Consider the following 25,850-nt stretch of genomic DNA (forward strand, 5'->3'; position numbering starts at 1 on the left):
GGGTCTGTATTACTACCGGGGCAACTGTTGGGGGTCTGCATTACTACTGGGGCAGCTGTTGGGGGTCTGCATTACTACTGGGGCAGCTGTTGGGGGGTCTTTATTACTACTGGGGCAACTGTTGGGGGGTCTTTATTACTACTGGGGCAACTGTTGGGGGGTCTTTATTACTACTGGGGCAACTGTTGGGGGGTCTTTATTACTATTGGGGCAACTGTTGGGGGGTCTTTATTACTACTGGGGCAACTGTTGGGGGGTCTTTATTACTATTGGGGCAACTGTTGGGGGGTCTATTACTATTGGGGCAACTGTTGGGGGGTCTATTACTATTGGGGCAACTGTTAAGGAGGGGGTCTTTATTACTACTGGGGCAACTGTTGGGGGGGTCTGTATTACTACTGGGGCAACTGTTGGGGGGGTCTGTATTACTACTGGGGCAACTGTTGGGGGGGTCTGTATTACTACTGGGGCAACTGTTGGGGGGTCTGTATTACTACTGGGGCAACTGTTGGGGGGTCTGTATTACTACTGGGGCAACTGTTGGGGGGTCTGTATTACTACCGGGGCAACTGTTGGGGGGTCTGTATTACTACTGGGGCAACTGTTGGGGGGGTCTGTATTACTATTGGGGCATCTGTTGGGGGGAGGTCCGTATTACTACCGGGGCAACTGTTGGGGGAGGGTCTGTATTACTACGGGGGCAACTGTTGGGGGAGGGTCTGTATTACTACCGGGGCAACTGTTGGGGGAGGGTCTGTATTACTACCGGGGCAACTGTTGGGGGAGGGTCTGTATTACTACCGGGGCAACTGTTGGGGGTCTGCATTACTACTGGGGCAGCTGTTGGGGGTCTGCATTACTACTGGGGCAGCTGTTGGGGGGTCTTTATTACTACTGGGGCAACTGTTGGGGGGTCTTTATTACTACTGGGGCAACTGTTGGGGGGTCTTTATTACTACTGGGGCAACTGTTGGGGGGTCTTTATTACTATTGGGGCAACTGTTGGGGGGTCTATTACTATTGGGGCAACTGTTGGGGGGTCTATTACTATTGGGGCAACTGTTAAGGAGGGGGTCTTTATTACTACTGGGGCAACTGTTGGGGGGGTCTGTATTACTACTGGGGCAACTGTTGGGGGGGTCTGTATTACTACTGGGGCAACTGTTGGGGGGTCTGTATTACTACTGGGGCAACTGTTGGGAGTCTGTATTACTGCTGTGGCAACTGTTGGGAGTCTGCATTACTACTGGGGCAACTGTTGGGGGTCTGCATTCCTACTGGGGCAACTGTTGTGGGGTCTTTATTACTACTGGGGCAACTGTTGGGGGAGTCTGCATTACTACTGGGGCAACTGTTGGGGGTCTGCATTCCTACTGGGGCAACTGTTGTGGGGTCTTTATTACTACTGGGGCAACTGTTGGGGGGGTCTGTATTACTACTGGGGCAACTGTTGGAGGGTCTGTATTACTACTGGGGCAACTGTTGGGGGGTCTGTATTACTACTGGGGCAACTGTTGGGGGGTCTGTATTACTACTGGGGCAACTGTTGGGGGGTCTGTATTACTACTGGGGCAACTGTTGGGGGGGTCTGTATTACTACTGGGGCAACTGTTGGGGGTGTCTGTATTGCTACTGGGGCAACTGTTGGGGGGGTCTGTATTGCTGCTGTGGCAACTGTTGGGGGGGTCTGTATTACTGCTGTGGCAACTGTTGGGAGTCTGCATTACTACTGGGGCAACTGTTGGGGGTCTGCATTCCTACTGGGGCAACTGTTGGGGGTCTATTACTACTGGGGCAACTGTTGTGGGGTCTTTATTACTACTGGGGCAACTGTTGGGGGGTCTTTATTACTACTGGGGCAACTGTTGGGGGGTCTTTATTACTATTGGGGCGACTGTTGGGGGGTCTTTATTACTATTGGGGCAACTGTTGGGGGGTCTTTATTACTATTGGGGCAACTGTTGGGGGGTCTTTATTATTATTGGGGCAATTGTTAAGGAGGGGGTCTTTATTACTACTGGGGCAACTGTTGGGGGGGTCTGTATTACTACTGGGGCAACTGTTGGGGGTCTATTACTACTGGGCAACTGTTGGGGGTCTGCATTACTACTGGGGCAATTGTTGGGGGTCTGCATTACTACTGGGGCAACTGTTGGGGGTCTGCATTACTACTGGGGCAACTGTTGGGGGTCTGCATTACTACTGGGGCAACTGTTGGGGGTCTGCATTACTACTGGGGCAACTGTTGGGGGGTCTGCATTACTACTGGGGCAACTGTTGGGGGGTCTGCATTACTACTGGGGCAACTGTTGGGGGGTCTGCATTACTACTGGGGCAACTGTTGGGGGGTCTGCATTACTACTGGGGCAACTGTTGGGGGGTCTGCATTACTACTGGGGCAACTGTTGGGGGGGTCTGCATTACTACTGGGGCAACTGTTGGGGGGTCTGCATTACTACTGGGGCAACTGTTGGGGGGTCTGCATTACTACTGGGGCAACTGTTGGGGGGTCTGCATTACTACTGGGGCAACTGTTGGGGGGTCTGCATTACTACTGGGGCAACTGTTGGGGGGTCTGCATTACTACTGGGGCAACTGTTGGGGGGTCTGCATTACTACTGGGGCAACTGTTGGGGGGTCTGCATTATTACTGGGGCAACTGTTGGGGGGTCTGCATTATTACTGGGGCAACTGTTGGGGGGTCTGCATTATTACTGGGGCAACTGTTGGGGGTCTGTATTACTACTGGGGCAACTGTTGGGGGTCTGTATTACTACTGTGGCAACTGTTGGGGGTCTGTATTACTACTGGGGCAACTGCTGTGGGTCTGTGTTACTACTGGGGCAACTGTTGGGGGTCTGTATTACTACTGGGGCTACTGTTGGGGGTCTGTATTACTACTGGGGGTCACTATTCCTAGTGGGACAACTGCTGGCGGTCTGTATTACTACTGGGGCAACTGCTGGGGCTAACTATTACTACTGGGACAACTATTGGGGTCTGCTTTACTAATGGGGCAACTATTGCAAGGTCTGTATTACTACTGGCGCAACTGAGATGCTGTATCTAATCCGATCCTGTGTGATACAGTGCCTCAGCAGATGTATCACATGATTGGATTAGATACATCTTCTAAGCAGACGTATCACACAGGACCAGCTTAGATACAGGGTCTCAGCAGGTGTATCTAAGCAGATCCTGTGTGGTAGATCTGCTGAGACACTGTATCTAAGCAGATCCTGTGTGATATGTCTGTTGAGACAGTGTATTCTAAACTGATCCTGTGCGATACGTCTGTTGAGCAGATGTATCTAAGCTGATCCTTTGCGATACAGTGTCTCAGCAGACGTATCACATGATCAGATTAGATACATCTGCTCAGCAGACATATCGCACGGGATCTGCTTAGATACAGGGTCTTAGCAGACGTAGCAAACAGGATTGGCTTAAATACAGCATCCCATTAGAGATATCTAAGCAGATCCTGTGTGATACATCTGCTGAGCTGCTGTATCTAAGCCGATCTTGGGTGGTTGTGTATCCAATCTAAGTGTATGTGTGTGTGGTATCTAATCAGAGTTGGGGGGTGGGGTAGTGTATCTATGGCTGTCATGTGTGATACTGTCTGCTGAGATGCTATATCGATACAGCATCATAGCAGACCAATATCACACCTGAGCTGTTTAGATACACAGCTCAGCAGACAGCACATCGAAACTAGAATGGGCGGAAGGTGGGTGGGAGAAGGGGAACGTCCCACACTGTAGAGTGAACGTAGAGAGGGCGGGAGCTGGGAGGGGGCAAGGAGAGACTGTGGAGGAGAGCAATGTGTCCTGCAGTAATCGGGAGCATGCACACAGAGGGGGGAGGCGGATGGCATTGTGGGATTGCAGCACAACGGCACCATCTTTGAATGCTGCTTGCAACATCAGTTTACAAAGTAAGAAAAAGACAGAACAGATAATTTGCCTGACATTTTGAATTCATGTATGCTGTGCTTTAAAATGGTTAGTAAAAGGAAAGCATAATTATTGTAAAAAAATATCACCATTCGTTGCCAGACAACCCCTTTAAGGCAAGTCAGTCCATGATGTTGATTTACATCATGGAGACTTAATGGGTTAAAATAGGTGGTGCCTTAAAGGGGTTGTCCCGCGGCAGCAAGTGGGGTTCAGCACTTCTGTATGGCCATAGTAATGCACTTTGTAATATACATTGTGCATTAAATATGAGCCATACAGAAGTTATACACTTACCCACTCCGATGCTGGCGTCCTCGTCTCCATTGCGCCGACTAACGTCTTCTCCTTCCATTAGACGCGCTTGCGCTGTGCGGTCTTCTGCTCTGTTCAATGGGGCCGCTCCGGCGTGCTCGCGCCGGAGAGCTAGTCTGCGCATGCGCTGAAGACATGTGCGGCGCGAGCACGCCGGAGCAGCCCCATTCAACAGAACAGAAGACCGCACAGCGCAAGCGCGTCTAATGGAAGGAGAAGGCAGCGTTAGTCGGCGCCATGGAGACGAGGACGCCAGCATCGGAGAAGGTAAGTGTATAACTTCTGTATGGCCAATATTTAATGCACGATGTATATTACAAAGTGCATTAATATGGCCATACAGAAGTGTATAACCCCACTTGCTGCCGCGGGACAACCCCTTTAATGTATACCTCCAGTTCTAATATGTTCTGTGCTTCACTGAAAATTTGTTTTGGCAAGCTATGCACATCCCATAGGCTTCTACCCTCTCATCGCCAACGTGGCTACAGCTGGCGATTTGCTGAGCCCTGTCTATTTGTGCTCACTCCACTCACTGATGATTTTGCCCCACCTAAAACATGAATCTACTTTGTAATTTTTTTTCCCCAGAGACACTTTAAAGTTCCCAAGATGCCAAAACCCATTGAGCCAGTCTCACCATTGCCTGGAGTCTAGATTTCTCAGCTCCCGAAGCAACTTCTCATTTTTCTTGAGAAGATGAAAGTTTCTCCTGAAAAAAAGAAAAGGAACACGCTTCCAAATTACCAAGATATTTTATGGTCAAGGAATAATATTTATTGTACAGAATCAAGTTAGAAGAACAATATTTTAGGTGTCCATCTTCTCTACTGAGGGCTAGAATAGAACTTGCACTGAATCTTTGACCAATGTCAATTTTGGCGAGACTGGACAACCATGTAATGTGTATGGGATTGTCCTGACTTTCCTCAGATATCAGGAAGGGAAAAAAGGCTTCGGCTGTTGGGTTTCATGCTACCAGATTCTTATCGGATGCCCAACAGGTTGTCAGAGTGCTTTTACACAGGAACAATCATCGCTCACTGGATGGAGGCACAGTGAGCCAGGAATCATTGCAGCCCACCTGCCTCCATTCACAGTAGACAGGCAGTCATTTACAGAGGAATAACGACTGCCTGTTTACACGGGCCGATCGCATGGATAAACGGAACGAGGATCAGGAAGGGCATTGCTTCTCCTTAAGGAGAGCACCTAAAAGGTGAGTGAAGAGACATATAAGGCCATCCCATAGGCCATCCCATGATCCTCTGGGAAATATACAAATGGGAAGAATGGAATACCTCTGTGGCGCCACCTATTGGAAGGCAGCATTCCTACAGGTCAAGGTCAGATTTTTTTAGACAAGTCTTGTAACAATGACTGGGAATTGTGAGCCAAAGCCAGAATAACCATACACAGACAGCTGTTTTGGGGCAATTGCCCCTCATCAGTGTGCAATAGGTTTGACCTTGGCTAGTGAGAGGCCTATAGACGTCATCAGGAAGGGTAAACTGAATGAATAACAAAAAGCAAATGAATCAGGTGACTGGCCATCTTTTTGTACAAGAATTGTGTAGCTTGCCTCATGATCCTTCTCACCTATACAGTGTATTGTGGGTGCTCTCGTGTTCACTAAAGGCCCATTTAGACACAACGATTATCGCTCAAAAGCCGTCTTTTGAGCGATAATCGCTCTGTCTAAATACGCTGCCATTGTGCACTATTCCTTCATCGATCATTTCTAGCAAGCTAGAAATAAGCGATGAGCCCTATCAGTGCCGAACGCTGATTTTCTTAGCTGGCGACACTAATAGAATTCTTTCAGCTGGCATCCCGCTGGGACTTCCAAATGGGATACCAGCAGAAAGCTCAGAAAACAAAAAGGAGCTGTACACAGAAGACAGCGCTCCAACTGTCTTCTGCATACCCCACTGGAGTGCTCAGCTGGATACAGCAGCTGTATATAGAAGACAGCGCTCCAGCTGTCTTCTGCCTTCCCGGCTCGGAGTGCCCAGCTGGATACCAGCTGAGTGCTCCGAGAACACAGCTGCTGTATACAGAAGACAGCGCTCCTGCTGTCTTCTGTATACAGCAGAAGCCTTCATTTACACACTAATAAGCCCTCAAGTAGCTAAATAGCTACTTAAGAGCTTATGCAAAGTGAATGATCGAAACTGTCATTCAAACTGCCGTTTGAGCGAATTTTGAGCGATCATCTTGTCGTGTAAATACACACAACGATTATCGCTCAAAAGATGACTTGAGTGAATTTTGAGCGATAACCATTGTGTCTAAGCTTAACTCACCCTTAAGGGGCATTCTGGTCACTAATTAGTAGATACACATAAATGTAGTCACTCAAGATAAGTAAAATAATCAAGGTTTTCAGGCCATGCTAGTAGCAAGTGTGAAAATGTCTTATGTACTCCAAGTGACTTTCTCAGTGAAACTAACTGGTAGGAGAATTTTTCCCAATGTTTAGGTCTTCATTTTAATACAATCAAGTATATAAAAGACAGAAAATGACTAGACTAAGGATTATCCGTATATACACCTTTAAAAGAGCTACTACGAGTAAACAATTTAGATAAGTTGACATGAGTCAACATACAAGATTGTACAGAACACTACATTCAGAGGACAAGAACATTGAGTGCACATGGGAGGACGCAGAACAAAAGTGATCCTTCAATATGCAGAACTGGCCTAGTTACTAATTTAACAAATACAGTGAAGAAAAGACTTCTGCCCACATATGGTTACTAAGAAGAAATATGATGTAATGTACTGAAAGGTCCAAAACTAGATGTTTATCCCCTCCATGTCGCACACACATCCAAACAATTCATGAGCATGCAAGTTCACCGCTGCTTCAGTACAGCCTCAAGAATACTACATTTTTTGGACACCCCAAAGCTGATGTTATATGAATATAAATCTGCATCGCCCAGTTATACATTAACCCCTTAAGGGACCAGGGTGTTTTAGTTTAAAAGATTAGTGGTTTTAGGGCCCTACCATTTCCCAGCTACCAAAATTATTTTTGCTGTGTTTTCTTTCCCCATGACCTATATGGTTATTTTTTTAATATCTTTTCTCACTTAATTTTTTTCTCCTTTTTTTTATTACGAGTAAAAAGCTAAAAAGAAATTTAAATTTATAGTTGCTTATTTTTAAAATGAGTATGTTGTTTTTGTTAGCCCTTCAGTTCTCTTGCACATAGGCGGTCTGGATCCCACAGGCGGGACTCCCACCGCAGCGGAATTCGACACGGTGCCTGCCGGTGACCCCTGCGTACCTTTCCGGCGGCTTCTGCACACACTGTGGATGTGCCAGCCAGTACTCCGCTGCGATATTTCCGCAGTGCTCACTGGGGAAGTGCCGCAGGACGGACGGCTTCCATTGACTTCATTGGAAGCCGGCCATGCGTAATTCGCACAAAAACGCAGCATGCTGTGATTTATTCTCCCCAAACGGAAAATCGCCATCGATTTTCACTCATAGAGATGAAATGGCATTTGGCCATTCAATACTATGGGCTGTATTTTCTGCGGAGTTCAGAGGCGGACTCCGCAATGCAAATACGCCCGTGTGCAGGAGGTCTTAGAGGCAAGCTCCCTCCATGTTTTTCAGTTCTGCGCTGCTTCTTTCAGTTGTGCGATATCCATGCCAGTATCCGCCATCGTCTTCTTTGGCGGCCGTGTCTTCTTTTGCCACTGAGTTGTCCAAGCATTATAGATTTTTCTAGCGACTCTGCACGCATTACATGGTCAAAATCTGTGAGTCTGATCATCATCTTGTCCTCCAGTGATATATCAGGTCTTATACAATTCAGCACTTCTCTGCTTGTTACTCTGGCCGCCTAACCCAGCCGTTTAGGAGTCATCCATAAACACCGGCCCCAAGCCCAGACAAATGGAGAATGGTTATAGAAAGACCTAGCAACCTACCCCGTAAAAACTTTGCCTTGAAAAACCTATGAAAGAGCTCTCAAAAATTAGTATATTTATGATAAAATAAAGTAGAGGAATGGGTTCCCCATTTTGTTTCGGACATTTTTATACATAATTTGTATAGGCTCAGATTACGGGGTGTATATAGCTATGGTTTAGGTTGGCATTGGGTAATTTTCTTTTTTCTTTACATATATTTTAATTTTATTCTGTAATTATTATTTTTTTTCTTTTTGTTTTTAACATCTATGTCCCCCATGATGTCATATAAGACCTCTGGGGAAATTCACATCGTCATTTCTTTTTTTAATTTAACACTTTTCCACTGTAACTGCAGCATCCATAGGAGCCGCATCCGTAGGAGTCCCAGTCACAGAGGAAGACATCTCCCAGTAGTGGCAATATGTAATGGCAGAGCTGATCTTGTTCTGCTAAGACCCTGCAGCTCTGCTGTACCAGTGGATTAAATAGCAGAAGAGTCACTTCTGCTTTCTCAATTCACTACATAGCACTCATGTCATCCACAAAAAAGTCCAAAGAGGCTGACAGTAGTGGGTTCAGATGACTATAGTCTAGTCTGTATGGGAGTCTGAAGAAGCCATGACAATTTTGTTTTTAAACAAAATAAAACATCAGATTCAAACTTTTAAAAATAACATAAGATTTGTACCTTTTCTCCCAAGAGTTCATGCCTAAAATGCTGAGCAGTAGTCGGGAGTAGTAGAAGGCAGACTCCGGCTTTTGGTTGGTGGGTTCCTCTTGAGGCATAGCTCTCATGTGAAGGTTACTACAATGCTTCTCTACAAATTCTTTCTCTTCTGCACTTTGTTTTAAAATAGCATTACTGACCTCATTCTCCAGTTTTTCGGAGAAGCAGGCGGGTGGTGGAGATGGCACATTCAGAGGAACTCCTGCTCTTTGAAGGCACTCAGGGCCTGTGGCTCCCAGATACTGCAAAAGGCAGTCAAGAGCATCTTCCTCATCTGACAAGCTGTCCCATAAAGGCAGAGCTTCCCTACATCTCCTTCTTGACGGTACTGAGGAAAATTCCTCAGACTCTCGTTGGGCAATTGGCTGCTCTTCCTCTACAGTAATAGAAGACGTATTAAAGGCAGGAAGAAGGGAAGACCACTGAGACTTCTGCCCAGAATGTTCAAGTGTGGGTCCATAAAGAATGGAAGATTCCCAACTGTACTTGCCCGAAAGGTCCCTCACGATAACCCGAACCATTGAACTAGCAGAAGATAGTTCCTCACCAGGAGGTAGCTTCACCTCTGCTGGAATTTGCAAGCAGGACACTAGTGTGGTATTATTCAGTACAAAGAACTGAAGATTGGGGCTATGGAAGAGCTGTGGGGAAAGGTCAGAACTTTCACTATAGGGATTGTCATGATTCTCACAGATCTGACTAGTCAGCATGGCAGGGTCTCCACTCATGGGATAATGTCCTAGATGGTTCACCAGATGTGTAATAACCGTTCTTGCTGCCACAGGGATCAAGCCTTGCTGCTTCTGTGTCTTCACTGTAAATTAAAAAAAAGAAACATTATAATACAAGAAAATATTGTTACTAGTAATCCAAATCTAGATCTTTTTAGAGGGTTACATTTTCTTCATTGTTTTTTGGTGCATACAGTACATAGTGCCAACACTATACATTGTATTGTACACAGATACTCACACGGGTCACTGTGTCCATTAGGAATACCAATTTAATTTCACAAACTCAAACATAGTTTAATATCAAGGGAAGCCAATTAATATGCCAGTATGTTCTTGAAGACTAAGGAAACCAGAGAACCATGAGGAAACCCACTCAAACACAGTAAGAACTCAAAACTCAACGTGAATGTTGTTCCTGTAGTCAAACCTAGGATCTTAGTGCTGCAAGGCTATAGAGCAACCCAGTTAAACAACAAGTACAGATGCAGGAAAAAAGTGAACTCTTTTGGAATTACCCAAATTTCTGCAGCGATTACTAATACAATGTGTTTGATTGTTACCCAAGTCATAATTATAGACAATCACAATCAAACTTAACTAATAACACACACACACACAGTTGCAATGTTCATGTTTTTTATTGAGCACATTGAGTAAACATTCATAGTGCAGGGAGAAAAAGAGAACCTTTGAATAAAATAACCTGTAGATCAACCCTTTCGCAGTAATAATCCCCATCAACCAAACTGTACCTGCAAATAAGATTTGAGAAGAAATTCTGGACCATCCCTCCCTGTGAATGTGTTACAGTTCATCAATATTTCTTGGATGCCTTGCATGCAAGGCACTCTTCAGGTCATACCACAGCATCTCAATAGGGTTAAGATCAGGACTCTAATTTGGCAATTCCAAAACAGAAATCTTCTTTTTCAACAATTTTTAGGAGAATTTATTTGTGTGCTTAAAAAAAAATTACATGTGCATGAGTGCTTAATATATAATGCCAATAATGACCATGGCTGTTGGTTATTCATACTGAGGTTTGGTTGCGTAATATATAGACCAATCATAATTATACACAGCAGAGTGCACCATCCCCTTTGTTAATTAAGTTTGTTATTCAATATTTAGGCAGTCCTCTAAAAAATAAATAAAAAAATAGCGCAGTGTTGATCTGTTCATTACATGATTAGAGGGAAAGTGAAAATGACCCGCCAAAGAACAATGCAGTTACAGCTGTGGCTCGGCTCAATGAGTAGTGTTTATTTCTAAAGTATCTCATGACACCAGAGAGTAATAGTCCCTTGGGGCTGGAGAGTTTAACTATAGGTCAACAAGGAAAAGACAAATCTGATCATCTTCTAATTAAGGACGGAATATCAAACTCATCCTTTCCACTAATATACCACTCTAACTTGGCATCTGATAATTAAACAATACACTTGGTAGAAGATCACAATTCATCTCGATTTAGGAGATCTAGCCCCGGGCATGGGTGATATTAGAAAGGCTTTGGACATATGCATGCAATTACTTTTGTTCGGCTTTAATTAGGGGCTTATATGTGACTTTTATGCAAACTAATGAAAATTAGATTAAGTGAATGTAAAAAGATCCATCAGCAGAAAGCAATGCATTGCCAATTAAAGCCAATGTGTTACTGAAATCATAATGTCAAACGTGCTAGAGCTCTGTGTCAACAGGGCTCCTGTAAAAAGCCATTTCTATATGTGGCTGCCTGCCAGGCAGTCGCCAGGAGGTTGCCGTCTTGCTCTACATTTTCTGGATAGCCACTCACCCTAGTTTCACTCTAATGTAAATTAGAAATGGGATTAAAGAAGTTTGAGGATTCAAACTGGGACATCAGTATACATATGTGGTCAGCGGAGTAAGGGTTTGTATAGCTACATAACTAGTCAAGAGTACCATTTTTCCATGGTGGCTTTCCACAAACACCAGCTATATTCAGTTTTTTTCTAATAATGAACACAAAAACAGAGTTTTTTGCAGTTCACAGTCTTCTACATGCCTCTTGATGTTACCTTTGGGTTCTCTCTCACCTCTAACAGGATTGCCTATTTCCTCTTTGAGTAATCTCAATAGGTTGTGCACTCCTAGGGAGAGGAGCTACAGTCCTGAATAGTCATTTGTCTAACAGTGGATTGACATAAACCTAGTACTTTAGCAATGCTTTTGTAGTCTTCTTTAAGCCACATGTGTTTCTATAAACACATCTGACAGTGGTTTACATTTAAGCATAGTTTACACTAGCAGTCTTGAGAAGAACAGATTTATCAGTAACCAGGCTTAGTGTGCCTTCATTTAATGGGCAAAACATCTGTGAAACCCACCACTTTCAAACTCGCCTTCTTAAGGGAAACACCTTTTGCTAATTACCTTTTAGAAAAGTCATTAATACATAGGTTCACTTACTTTTTCTCACTGCACTGTGGATGATTACTCAATGTGCTCAATAAAATACACACATGGTACAACTGTTTGTGTGCTATTAGTTTGATTCCTGCAGCAAAACACCTAGAAGTTGGATAACCCATTTATAGGGGAAAAAAAACTTTAACGGCATATATACGGTTTTGAACAGCAAATAAGCTAAATTCGCTTTTAGCTTCAACAGTTAAAAATATAATTGGACTAAAACCGGTCTAATAGCTAAAAATTTGATAAGACTGAGATGGCTTTATCCATACCACAAAGCTAATTTTCCACTAATATGAATTTTATATACATCTAATAGAGTTGAAATAACAAATTTAAGAACATCCTCGTGTAAAAAGAATGGGCGACATGTATAAAATGACAACTCTCCTGCCAGAGCAGATACAAAAATTTGTCCTCACAAAGACACACGTGTGGGGAATGCCATCCCTAGGATATCTTTGATAATACGGCTTTGTGCAACTTCTATTTACTTAATAGAAGAGCCTATTCAGAGCCGGCTATTCAGCTTTAAACAAACATCCATGCATTGTGCTGCAAACTCAGTAATTACAGCCCATTATGGCATACAGAGAAGCGGCACAGACACAGAACGCCCGCTGTCCTTACTGCCGGGGAAAAAGAGAAAACATGAAACCAATTGTGACAAGGGGCCCAAATGTTAGCTGCTTGTAATAGCAATAGGTGAAAATGTAATTACTGGAGAAAAGATCTGTCCTGCCCCATAGATGAGTACAGTGCACTAATAACGTGATCATCATTTAAGGGGAACGTTCCCCCTCTATTTATAAGTATGAGCTCTCCTCTCCTATTTGCTTGTAGAGCAAATTAAATTGATTCTGTAGGGTCAATGATTAAGAACACTTTTAAATAATTGGCCCCAAAACAGGAAAAATTTAGTAAATCAGATTCTTTTCTTTTTGCATTAATATGATCTTAAAGCACAACACATGTGCTGCCATCTACACATAGGGACCGCCTCTGCACTAGCAAACGCCATGATTGGGAGACTTATAGGTGTCCTTTCTGCAATAATGCACGACATATCCATGCGTAATCAACAAATGAAGTGTAACAATACGGAGTACAGAATTGCACGTTTATCGTATAAAGCTTGAAAAATGTATCCCCTTACTGCAAAATACTAAAGAGTTCAGTGACCATATAAAAGCACAAGGCTGCAGACGGACTACATTTATTCAGGTACCCCTGCCGATCAACTGTCTGCTGGGCTGCCATCGCAGTGTATAGAGCGGGAAGCAGATAGACCACTGGATTCCAGCGGAACAGTGCCTGCATTACCAACCTGGGTCACTGCAACGTGTAGAGAGTGGTTACTTCAGCTGACAGTGGCCTGGTGGACAGCTGATCAATGACAGCCCGGAGCAGCGGATCCCCACTGATCAACTATGTGGGTCGTACCGAAAGTAATGCAACAGTGGTCATAACTTCTTTATTAACTGATGTATATCATTCAAATTGTAGTTAGCGTGACTTCAGTGCCCTGCACACGGGCAGATTTGTATTGTAGAATCCTGAGCCGGTGCCCGCCTTCAGATTCAGCTGCAAATCCAGCCTGTAGCGTGCTATGACAATCCGCGACTTTCTGCCCACAAGTGGAAATCGATTGCAATGTTCCACTTGTGGGGAAGAAATCACAGCATACTGCAATTTTGTGTGGGCTACACATGGACGGCTTCCATTGTAGTCAATGGAAGCCATCTGTCCCATGGCCATTCTGCAATCACCATTGCAGAATTGCCACATCATCATCATAGCGACGGTGCGCCACCATCCCTACTGCGCATGCCGGCACATCCATGCAGGGAAAAGACGACACAGGAAAGGTACGCTGGGGTCGTCTGCCAGGCACCAGGTCGAATTCCACTGCGGGATACCGCATACAAGGTCGGCCCTGCCCATGTGCAGGCAGCCTTTCTCTTTACAAATTTTCTACTCAATATAGTCTCCATTAAAAGTGAGGAGCCATCATCTGTGCCATCATTGAACCCAACTCTTGAATCATCTACAAAAAAAGTCAGGTGTGCACTGTTATATCCACTTCTTCACAGCCACTTTCACCTCATATGTGTCAGTAAATCGTAGTCCCTGAAGACTGTCCTTCATTAGACCAAACAGAAAGAAGTCAGAGGGTACCAGATCCGGGCTGTATGGTGGATGAGGGACCAATTCTGAGGATAGGTCTTCAATAGTCCAGGCCAAGATTAGCCCTTGAAGTCCAATGGTGTTATATTACTCCTTATAAAACCCAATGGGCTGCAGCTTCTCCTTTGAATGCATAGCAAAGTTGACCACACTTTACTTTTCATTGGTGTATACAATTTTAGGCCATTGATTCTCAGTTTCCAATAGGGCTGGGCAATACATTGAATTAATTCAATCAATCACTTTTTTCCTGAAGCACAATTTCAACTTTTGTAAAAATTGAGAAATCAAGATTAGCCCTGCACCCTGTGGTTGGGGCTAATATCAGGCTAGGGGGGAAATGGGGTATACAGAATGCTTGGGAGTGGGGCAGTGATGGCTGGGCCAGGACTAGTATATGGAGGCCATGATGAAGGGGACGAGAGAACAGTATATGGAAGCAGTAATGGGGTGTATGCATAATAATACATGGGGGCTGGGATGACATCAGGGAATGGAACACTACCCGTCATATGTATATAACTAAAGTTCATACCCCATTCTTTCGCGTAAGGGAATCACACACACAGAAATTTCTTGATAAATACCGATTATCACAATTATTCTATTCAATTCTGATGATCCAAATATGTTAAGGAATTGGTGTGTATGCAATTCCCTCATGAAAAATACTGATTTCTTGGTATTTTTAGGCTGTTTAGCAACAAAAACAAAAAAGAATCTAGATTAAAATAAAAAATCTAAATGAAATTGCAAAAAAAAAAATTAAAAAAAAAATAATTCAAGATTTGCGTTTTGGCCAAATCACCCAGGCCATCACAGTTGGTGATGATGCATTAAATGCCACTTCATTTACACCAACTTTCATTAGGCTTTATTAGCGCCACCTTTACCGACACTTTCCTGTAGTAACGCTTCTTAAATATGTGGGAAAAAAAGACAAAATCTAAAATAAATAAATTAAAATTCACCTTGTTCAACTGCAACAGGCAACCATTTATACATCCCAAACTTCCAAGACAAATGCTTTAGTCTAGGGTTAGACAATATGTAGCTCTCTACAAATTCCTATCGGCAGAGCATGCTGCCAAATGCAGTCCAGCAGTAACTGCAGCTGACAGGAGCAAACATATGGAAACGACAGATTCCATGTGGATACACAAAATACACGTTAACGAAAAAAAAGTAGCAGCTCTACATCCACTAGACTTGGCACAACTAGTAACTTTCGTCATTTTTTTTAAAGATGCTTTTAAAATCCAGGAAATGAGGCGGCCGTCTAAACAAGTCTAAATCCCATGGATGAATTGAGACCCATATGGAGGATTCAATTTATTTGCGGATCCAAGAAATGAAATGATTTGTGTATGACGCCCTGCTGACAAACCTTCAACTGGTGCCATGATTGCTAATAGAATTGCTGTTTTTACCATTAGGGGACCTGGCTTGAAGCCTTCCTCTATTTTTTGGTGTGAAAAATCCTAAATTATGGATATAAAAGTTTATTTTGGCACTCAATATTTTTGCTGGCATCACAGTGAGGGGGGAAAACAATGCATACAGAACAGAGTGGAAACTAGTTACACTTTTGTTTAAAACAGCTCCTAGTCTAAAATGAGGAGTCATTAAGGCATGGTTACTACCAATTAATGAGCCAAAACCTGTAATGAAATAAGGAAATATGAGAGCTTGTAATTTGGACAAATTACACCTTGATAAACTGAAATTATATTATAGGGATGTTTTCATCTTGAAATGTTATATTTCTGGAATAGAGACCTAGCAATTGTTAATATAATTTGCACATCGTGATAATTGCATGGACAGCATTGTAGTTCATGTTAATTATCAAAATGCATTAAATGTCAAGTTAACGATTACTACATCTGTATGTACCAGCAACTATCAAACACTGGAATGGCAAATTATTAAAAGAAGATGATCAAATCAAGCATAGGTAGTGAGAATATACAGCAGAGCTGCATGCAGGCAATCAAGCAGTCAACCTGTTGGTTCAGGTACATGAAGTAGAACAAGAACCAGGTGTTCTGGAGGAAGAAGTCACATGGACTCTGAACTACCACAAAACAGGAAAGCTCCGGGCATTGATCACATACCAGCCGAACTGCTCAAACCGGTGTCAGTGAAGATCTAACCGACCTATGTCAAAAGATCTGGAGCTCCAAATCATGGCCCAAAGACTGGACAAGATCTATCTTCGTCACACTTCCAAAAAAAAGGTGATGCTCAAAAATGTTCCAATTACCGCACCATCGCCCTCATACCGCACGGGAGCAACATTTTTTTTAAAGATCATACAAAAACACATTGCAACAATTGTTGAATGGGAGTCACCGGACATTCAAGCTGGCTTCCGCAAAGGACGTGGCACCAGAGATCAAATCGCGAACCTGCGCTGGAGCATGGAAAAGACCCAGGAGTATCAAAAGGACGTGTACATGTGTTTCATCGACTATAGCAAGGCATTTAATTGTGTCGAACGTGACAAGCTTTGGAAGTGTCTGAAGTAAAATGGGCGTCCCAGAAAATATTGAACAACTTGTAAGGTCGCTTTACAACAACCAAGAAGCAACAGTCAAGACTGCTTATGGAAACATGGATTGGTTCGGAATCAAGAAAGACGTACGGCAAGGCTGCGTTCTATCACCAGTCCTTTTCAATCTGTATGCAGAAACGATCATGAGGCGAAGCAATTTGGACGATTTAGAAATCGGAGTCAAAATCGGTGGCAGAAGTGTCAACAACCTCCAATATGCAGATGACACCACCCTGCTTGTGGAAAGTGAAAGGGACCTGGAATACCTTATCCAACAAGTGCATGGGACTGTACCCCAACAGCAAGAAAACAAAAGTCATGACCACAGTAGGAAACGATGCAGTGAATATAAAATTTAACAACAAAAAAGTCGAGTCGGTACAAGATTGCAACGGGCAATCTGGACCTGAGATCAGGAGACAGAATACACTTGGTAGGATTGCAATGCAAGGAATGGAAAACATCTGGAAAAGCAAGGATATTATTAGCATTGCAACAAAAACCAGACTGGTCAATTGTTAGGGATATTCCAGGGACCCAAAATTATATGTTGCCGAGTTCCAAATTATTATTGAATATCCGTCCGGAAGGAATCAATGACATACAGTCAGTTTGCTGTATACCAAGAAATTCTACGTTTATTACTACAAACAAGTGTTTTATCAAGAAAAAGAGAAAAAAAGGAAAGTAAGGGAGTATACATGGCTTTATGCCAAAGCTTCACATAAGGTCTTGTGTGAAACTACAGACAGTACATATCTACAGAAACTTGTAACATTTTCTACTGTGGAATGCTGATAACAACTGAAAAAGCTATATTTCGTGAGATATTCTGAAAGAACAAAGGAATGACTATACACTCAGATACATTCTCATCTAAGGTGGTCAACAGAATTGGGCTAAAGTTCATAGTTAGTGTTGTATGAGACAAGACAAAATGGAGTTTAACAGAGCTTCAGTCTTAACATCAATGCAATCGTCTTTCCCATAACAACGTATGGTTGTGAAAGTTGGACGCTCAGGAAAAAGGACAGAAATAAAATGAATGGGTTTGAACTATGGTGCTGGAGGAGAATCCTGCGGATACCTTGGACTGCCATGACAACGAACAAGGTAGTGTTAGATCTCGTCAAACCAAAAATATCACTAGAGGGCAAAATCATCAAACAGCGACTCTCTTTTCTTGGACACGTGATGTGCGCTAACTCACGGGAAACAGTACTGATGCTTGGCAAGGTCAGTGGAAAGAGAGAATCAGAACAACAAAGAACAAGATGGCTAGATACAGTCAAAGCCACCATGAACATGTCAATCGCTGAACTGAAAGAAGCATTGAAAGACAGGAATGCATGGAGAACATTGATCCATAGAGTGACTGAAGGTTGGATGCGACTGAACGGATAGTCATCACATCTGTATGTGATATCATCCTTCAGTGGGAGATCCAACCTCTGGGATTCTCACGAATCCAGAGTGTCAAGGATCAGGGGTTCCTTCTGCAATTTTTATGTCCCAGCCACACACTATGCACAGAACTGCAACACGGCTCTAAATTCTTCAGTAGACTTTCACTGATCAGTAAGTGATGACATATCTTAACAATAATTTAGTGCACATGTAAAGTGAAGATGATATAAAACCTCTGTAGCACCAACTACTGGAAGGTAACTTCCCTACATTTCAATGTACAACTTTCTATGTAACGTTTCGGGCACTAGGGTGGAACCTCAGGTGTAGCAGCCGCAGGTCTGGAGTGTAGTCCGATGGAAAGCCATTAGTCAGTAATGGGTAATCACGGTATGCAGCACCAGAGATGAGGCGGGTAATGTACTCCGGAGAGTAAGCCAGGAGTCAGTAACAGGTAATCACAGTATGCAGCACAAGGGATGAGTCGGGTAACGTAGTCAAGAAAGCCAGAAGTCAGCAATGGATAATCTTGTGGCAATAGCAAGCAGAAAGTAATCTGGGTTAAACGCTGTGGAGTAGAATAATCTTGCACTGAGGGAGTGGCAGGACCTGGCTTTTATAGGAAGTCCAATTAAGATAGAGGCGTGGTCAGGACCAGGAGGCAGGAACTAGGTTAACAGGAACATAGAAACAAGGCTAGGGTTTGCAGGAGAATTTCTCCAAAGACCTGGATAGCTCAATGGGTAGAGCCATAGGCGTACCATCAGGGATCGCAATGGCGACTTCGCCATATACAAATACACATTCAGGTCGCACTATCGGCGGCCGTGTGATTAGTGAGGTCCAGCCAACAGCAAGAGACGGAGACGAGGAAAGGGGAGGAGAAGGAGGAGAGGGGATGCAGACACAGACGCACAGCACGGAGCAGGGATGATGATGTCATCTCCCTGTAGCTCTCCTCCTTCTGACACTGTCTACAGCTGCTCTCCTCACACAGAGAAGTGGTCCGGGCCCTGGGGTATGTATCCATCTATCTGCTTGTCTGTCTGTATGTCTCTATCTACCTATCTTTCGCTCTCATATCTATATCTCATACCTATTTCTCTCTCTCATATCTGTCTATCTCTCTCATATCTATTAATTGAATGACAACAATGAATGGCTGTAATTGGCTAATCGAGCGCCAGCTTTCATTGGCTGATGTGGCGCTTGATTAACCAATTAGAGCATTAGCTTGCTGGAAGTGTGGTATTCAAGCCCCGCAACCAGAAACAACTGCACTGTTGGGATGCAGGAAGAAACGGCAGCCTGCAGCAGCGATGGAGACCCGAATGCTAACTGCTAGGTATTATAAGACACTCCCCGAAAATTGGAGAAAATTAATATAAGGCAAAAATTAATATAAGACCGTGTCTTATTTTCGGGGAAGCACGGTATCTATCTCTTTCATATATCTATTTCTTGCTCATATCTATCTATGGTTAGTATAAGTTATACATCTCCCTGCATATATTTGCACACTTTACACACAATTATAAACGCATGAAAAACACATGTGGTTTTTAATAGTGTATGCAGTTTCTTAAAAACGTTTGTGTCTTTGAATACAGCATGCAGTTTTTTAAAATTCATTTTTCTTTATTGTGGTTTAAAAGTATAACAAAAAACATGAACACACCCTAAGGCCACCCACACATGGATTCAGAAAACGCAGTTCGAAATTGTTGCATTTTTACCGCAATTTCGAGCGGCGTTTTTGAGCGCATGGTACAGCATTTGACAGCACTTTTTAATGCACCCCGTCATTGTGATGGGTGAGGAGGTGCATTAAAAACCACGAAAATGCAAAAACAGAACAGGCAGCTCTCGAAGATCACATCGTTAGAAATACCTAGTTCGAGCTCAGGTCTGAGTAACCCCATTAAAATCAATGGGAGCATTGTACCATTATTAACACGGCGCTCGGGACGGCGTGCTAAAAACGGTAAAAAGCTGTGTGTGTGAGAGAAAGTAGCCTAGGGGGCTGCAAACTAATTATCATGTAGTGCGGGAAATGAGTCATGTTTAGAAAGATTACAATAAGGGGCTAGATCATGTATCGAAATTTGTTTTGCAGCTGTATGCAGGACCATTTAGGTATGGGTACGAGGGGGGGCTCTGAGCTGAACTTTTGCACCCGGGCCCCTGAACCTTTAGGTACGCCCCTGGATTGAGACACCATCCGGGAGCACAGGAGGTCCCAGGTTCGTGTCCTGACATCCTGATAAGGATGTAAGCCAAACCAGAGTAGTTCTCTCCATAAGGAAAATATTCACATATAAAGACAGCTGTTTCAGGATTCTTGCTCCTCAACAGTGTATAGTAGACTTCCACTTGGCTGGGTGAGAGGCCAGTGACGTGGGTTGAGGAGGGGTACAGTTTTGGTTTGTGGAGAGTGCCATTTAGGCATAAAGAGGCTCATAGGTCATGCAATGCTTTCATTTGCATACCAAATTTAGCATAGAAGCATTGCATGGCACATAAATCTCTTTACCCCTAATTGGTGCTCTCTACAAGGAAGAAGTGCCCTTCCTGACTCTTTAGTTGGAGTATAACTTTAAAAACTAAATGTCTAAAAAAGAATTTTATTATTACCGTATATACCGGCGTATAAGACGACTTTTGAACCCCGAAAAATCTGCTCTGCAGTCGGGGGTCGTCTTATGCGCCGGTAATACAAAAAAAAAAAAGTGTAAAAAAAAAAAATTTTATTACTCACCTCCCACGGCGTCCTGTCGCGCTCCGGCAGGATGTCGCTCGCTCCGGCAGGCTGTCGCTCGCTCCTCGTCCCCGCCGCAGCATAGCTTTCTGAATGCGGGGCTTGAAATCCCCGCTTCCAGAAAGCTAATACACACGCCGGCAGCCATGACAGCATTGAATGGCTGTGATTGGCTAAAGCACACGTGGCTTCAGCCAATCACACTATTCAATGACATCATTGAATGGCTGTGATTGGCTGAAGGCGCACGTGTTAGCAATCACACCCATTCAATGATGTCATTGAATAGTGTGATTGGCTGAAGCCACGTGTGCTTTAGCCAATCACAGCCATTCAATGATGTCATGGCTGCCGGCGTGTGTATTAGCTTTCTGGAAGCGGGGATTTCAAGCCCCACATTCAGAAAGCTATGCTGCGGCGGGGACGAGGAGCGAGCGACAGCCTGCCGGAGCGAGCGACATCCTGCCGGAGCGCGACAGGACGCCGGGGGAGGTGAGTAATAAAATTTTTTTTTTTTTCTCCACTGAATACCGGCGTATAAGGTGACAGTTGGGGGGTCGTCTTATACGCCCCGTCGCCTTATACGCCGGTATATACGGTACTATGGAAAACCCCACTTTTCGTTTGCATTCTCTATAGCTTTTATTTTCTTTCCCATTGCAGGCAGTAGAGAAAATGCCGCCTGACCACAAGATGGGCTTTCTAACAAGATATGCTGCAACATTGTTGTTTCCAGGTATCTCTCTTTTACAAACAGGATGCAGCAGAGGCCAAAAATATATAAGACAATTTTTAAGTTGAGGAAGCTAAAAAAGGGGTTGGATTGGCGTAGATATGTGTTAGTATAGCATAGTGTATTTTAGAATACTACCTACCCTCAGTGACAGGCTGCAGTTTGGTGGAACGCTCTGAATCCGGGGAATGGAGAGGTTCGGGTTCCTTCAGGCATTCCAGCTGCAAAAAGGGATCATAGTCTTCAGATGCCAGATCCGAAAGGCTCAAGGGAAAGTACCGCGGGTTGCTGAAATGCTGCGAGCCATAAACACAGTCATGCAAAACCTGCAAGTAGATTAAAGAAAACAATTTAAAGATCATCAGAGCAGAACTGTGTGCACTTGAGTAAAGGAGCAAATGCAGTGATTAAGTAAAAATCAATATAGATCCAAGTATAATGAATTACACTGTGGACCAAAGGAGCCTTCCTGATAAATGTTCTTATTGTAATCAACCATAAAGTGACTGTAATTGATGTCGATACACTTCTTATATGCACATAGTGTAGTAATTGCCCTAAGCAAACAATCAGAATCTTATGTAGGTTAGAGAGACAGTATTTATACAGAGTGCCCTGTGTGCACTACCTGATCATACAGCTCATAGGAGAAGCAAGGTTGGATTCAAACATGCAACTTTTGCTAATTTTCGATGTAGATTTTGTAAGCCAAACCAATTAGGTGGATACAAAAGATACAATAGAAGTCTTCTGTTACACGTTCCTTATCTTTGGATTCAATCCTATATTTGATTCACAAACGTGAATCAAAGAAAGGCATCAAAACTTTTAGTGTGAATCCAGGATATTGATGTTGGGGGCTGCACTACGCTGGAACCTAACATGTAGGGGTTGATTGAGCTAGCTGGGTGTGGATTTCTCCAGCCAGCCAGTCCCCTTGGGTCTCAGGCTCCTGTGCGTTGGATGCCTGTGTCTCCAAAGGCCCCTCTTTAAGGGGGAGATACTGTTAGGGTGTGCTGCTGGGATCTGTTGCTCTACATGGGTTTCCTGCAGTGCTACCCCACAGGTGGGGGTTGATTGAGCTGTCTAGGTGTGGATTTTTCCAGCCAGCCAATCCCCCAGGTCTGCTGCTCACATATACCAACTGCTCTGCTAGATGCTGCTGGGCTTTCCTCTGTTTGTTCAATGTAAACAGTGTCATGTTCCTGCGTGTCTGTGCAGGGTGCCAGACATGAGGTGCGGACAGTCCTGTTCAGGGTGGATGGTGTTTGGTGACAGCTGTGACAGCTGCAGCTGGGGATTCCTTGAATGTGAAACACCTGGATGCTGTCACATCCAGTGGCTTCACCTTGTTGTCAATTGGGCTGGTGGCAGCATCGCCAGCCCCATTGAAAACATAGGGAGAACATTGCGATCTCCTGCCACTGCTGTGACAGCAGTGGCAGGGTGTTCAGCGATGAGGGTACTTACCCACGAGGATAAAGGAATCCCCTGCCGCTGCTGTCACAGCAGTGGCAGGAGATCGCGATTGACTCCCATTGTTTTCAATGGGGCTGGCACTGCTGCTGCCCCATTGAAAGCAACGGGATGAAGGGAACCCCTGCAGTGATGCAAGGCTGTTTTCACATCCAGGGGGTTTTAGAAGGTTTGTGAGAGCGATATTGGGCAGTAAATCACAGCCTGATATCACTCTCGACAGTGTGCAGGAGCCCTTGAAACATGAAGGTAGCACTCGAAAGAATATACTAAAGCCAGCATTTTTCAGCTCCAGCCTTTACCCCAACAGGTCATGTCTTCAGGATATCTTTAGTATTGCACAGGTGATGTTCTCTCTCTAGGATATCCTGAAATAATTACTGTGTGGGGTGCTGGCGGTAAGAAACACTGACAATGAATTGTTTTACTTAAACCATACAACATGCTGAAAACATATACTTGGGCATAAAATTTCATTTCAGGGTATTAAGTAAATAATTAGTAAAGCCATTAGATATTAAGACCCATAAAACAGTTTTGCAGAATACACTACCTTATAGGCACAGTGCAACACAGAATTTTCCCTCCCTTGGTTCTCAATGCCAGCATGCCGCACGGGCTTCAGTAATACTGAGAGTGGCAGTGCCATCATCCATTCAAGAAGCGAGAGCAGTAGAGACACGATCAACTGGAAGACAATCAAAGTGTTACATAACTATACATGCATGACACTTTATTAAACACATATATATTAAGGGCTCGCTGTTACATGTATTCTACCGTGTATTACGTGCACACACTATGTGGTACCATTCTTCGTATTACTTTCAATTGTGCCTCTCACACACAGCGTGTGAAATGTGCACACAGAAGAGAACATAGCATGCATCTTACACACCAAGATAGTGTATGGGGATTGTTGGCACGCAGCAAGTATGCAATACATTGCGTACTGCTGCGTGCTCCCGCCCATGAGATACGTGCAGAACACTCATGTAAGATGGCCCTTACTGCTGTTATTTGGTGAATCTAAAAACGTTTTGAGAGCTCATAGCACGTATAGTGCCCGCTTGTGACAGTATTCCTGCGGTACATTCGCACGAGTGATCGACGTCCGAGTTCGCTCGTAGTTTTTTTATACAGGCAGATACATCGTTGACTTGTACACTAGCTAACTCGATCACATTCACTGTATAAATGACTGAGAACGACTGAATAAGCACTATTTAAACGACCAAGCCAACAAGGATTTTCATTCTTGCATGAAATGAATGATGAATTAACGAATTATTGTACGATTCTTGGCCGTGTTTACACGGAACAATTGTCGTCCAAAAAATCGTTTAAACTAGTAAAAATGAACGACAATCGTTTTGTGTAAAAGGGCCTTGAGACCTTATGGCCCAATGTCCACAGGCGGATCAAATCTTCACTGCAGATGTGTGTGGAAGCGCCTCCCGATGCACCGCGGCACATGTGCATTGAAGTTTTTTTGTTTTTTTTTTAAACTCCTGCTTTGCCATCAATTGCAGACAGGCTGCGGATCAGATGGCTTACAGTGAGTTCAATGAAAGCCGTCTGTGCGGGAACCGCACTGAAATGGAGCCAAATATCCGCAAAACAAATCTGCATGCCTGAATTCATTTGCGGACGCCCATGCTTCCCTATGGGCAGCTTGATTTGCGGATCTGCTGCGTGGGTGACCCATTCGGATTCCGCAAATCAGATCTGCTCGTGGACACTGGGCCTATATTTATGTGTGAGTTGATTTAGCATGCCATCTCAATGGATAGTGGGAGTAACTAGTGAATGGTGTTACAGTTCACAGCCACCATAATCTCATATTCATGGCAATCACATTACGTCGTGGTCTGCCACCTGCTGGTGAGGTTCTAAGATCGATTCTACACATCTGCTACATTTGATGGTCAGTAACATTATACAAATGGAGTTGTATAGTTGCTTCATGCTGGCTTCAACCATTATGCTCTCTGCAAACATCCCTCTACATTCTGTAAGGTAATGACTGATGTATAGGAATGGTCATGCTTGAGGCGGTGTCTATGGGCAGCAATACTCAAGTAACTTATAGACTCACCCGTTTATCTTGTTCATAAGATGATGTCTCGGCAGTTGGCAAGAGATGCGTCACAGTGGCTAGAAGGATCTGCGGCAAACAAAAAGAACACATAGCTTTATATGTAAAATGGCAATACATGAGCACTTCAAGTAAAACGTCATGGGCTCCAGCATTGTATAACACAAAGCCATAGTTATATCTCGTATCTTGCTGCAGACAGCAGAGGATATACAGCAAGAAAACTGCTCTACCGTTTCCTATTGAAGTCAGTAGAAATGGCGTCTAATATTTTTCTTGCTAGAAACATTACAAAAAAAAGTAATTCCTAACATTTCAATGGTTTTATTATAGACCACATAGAAATCTTATGCATTGTGACCACAAGGTGCTAAAAGGAGAACCTACCTCTATTATTTTCAGTGGGCAGTCCGGGTGGTAAATCTGCAGCTGTGGGACATAGTTAATGAGGATGTTCAGCACGCTACATGCTACTTGTGCAACAACTTTGTTGGGAAACTAGAACAAGCAGAGCAATTTTGTTCTCAT

The 25,850-nt window shown here is 43.7% G+C and overlaps 1 protein-coding gene across 5 annotated transcripts in view; it reads right to left on the reverse strand.

Annotated features, from left to right (window-relative positions):
• Positions 1-25,850, reverse strand: part of RALGAPA1 (Ral GTPase activating protein catalytic subunit alpha 1) — a 194,554-nt gene that overhangs the window by 49,846 nt on the left and 118,858 nt on the right. For all 5 annotated transcript variants that reach the window (XM_066608440.1, XM_066608438.1, XM_066608439.1 and 2 more), the window contains 6 exons: positions 25,710-25,820; positions 25,323-25,391; positions 23,778-23,912; positions 21,891-22,074; positions 8,898-9,750; positions 4,915-4,986 (listed from right to left, as the gene is read on the reverse strand). In XM_066608440.1, coding sequence (XP_066464537.1) covers positions 4,915-4,986; positions 8,898-9,750; positions 21,891-22,074; positions 23,778-23,912; positions 25,323-25,391; positions 25,710-25,820 — 1,424 coding nt within the window. The remainder of the gene's footprint in view (positions 1-4,914; positions 4,987-8,897; positions 9,751-21,890; positions 22,075-23,777; positions 23,913-25,322; positions 25,392-25,709; positions 25,821-25,850) is intronic.

This window comes from Eleutherodactylus coqui, chromosome 6 (assembly GCF_035609145.1).
Source record: "Eleutherodactylus coqui strain aEleCoq1 chromosome 6, aEleCoq1.hap1, whole genome shotgun sequence".
In the NCBI taxonomy this organism is placed as follows: Eukaryota; Metazoa; Chordata; class Amphibia; order Anura; family Eleutherodactylidae; genus Eleutherodactylus; species Eleutherodactylus coqui.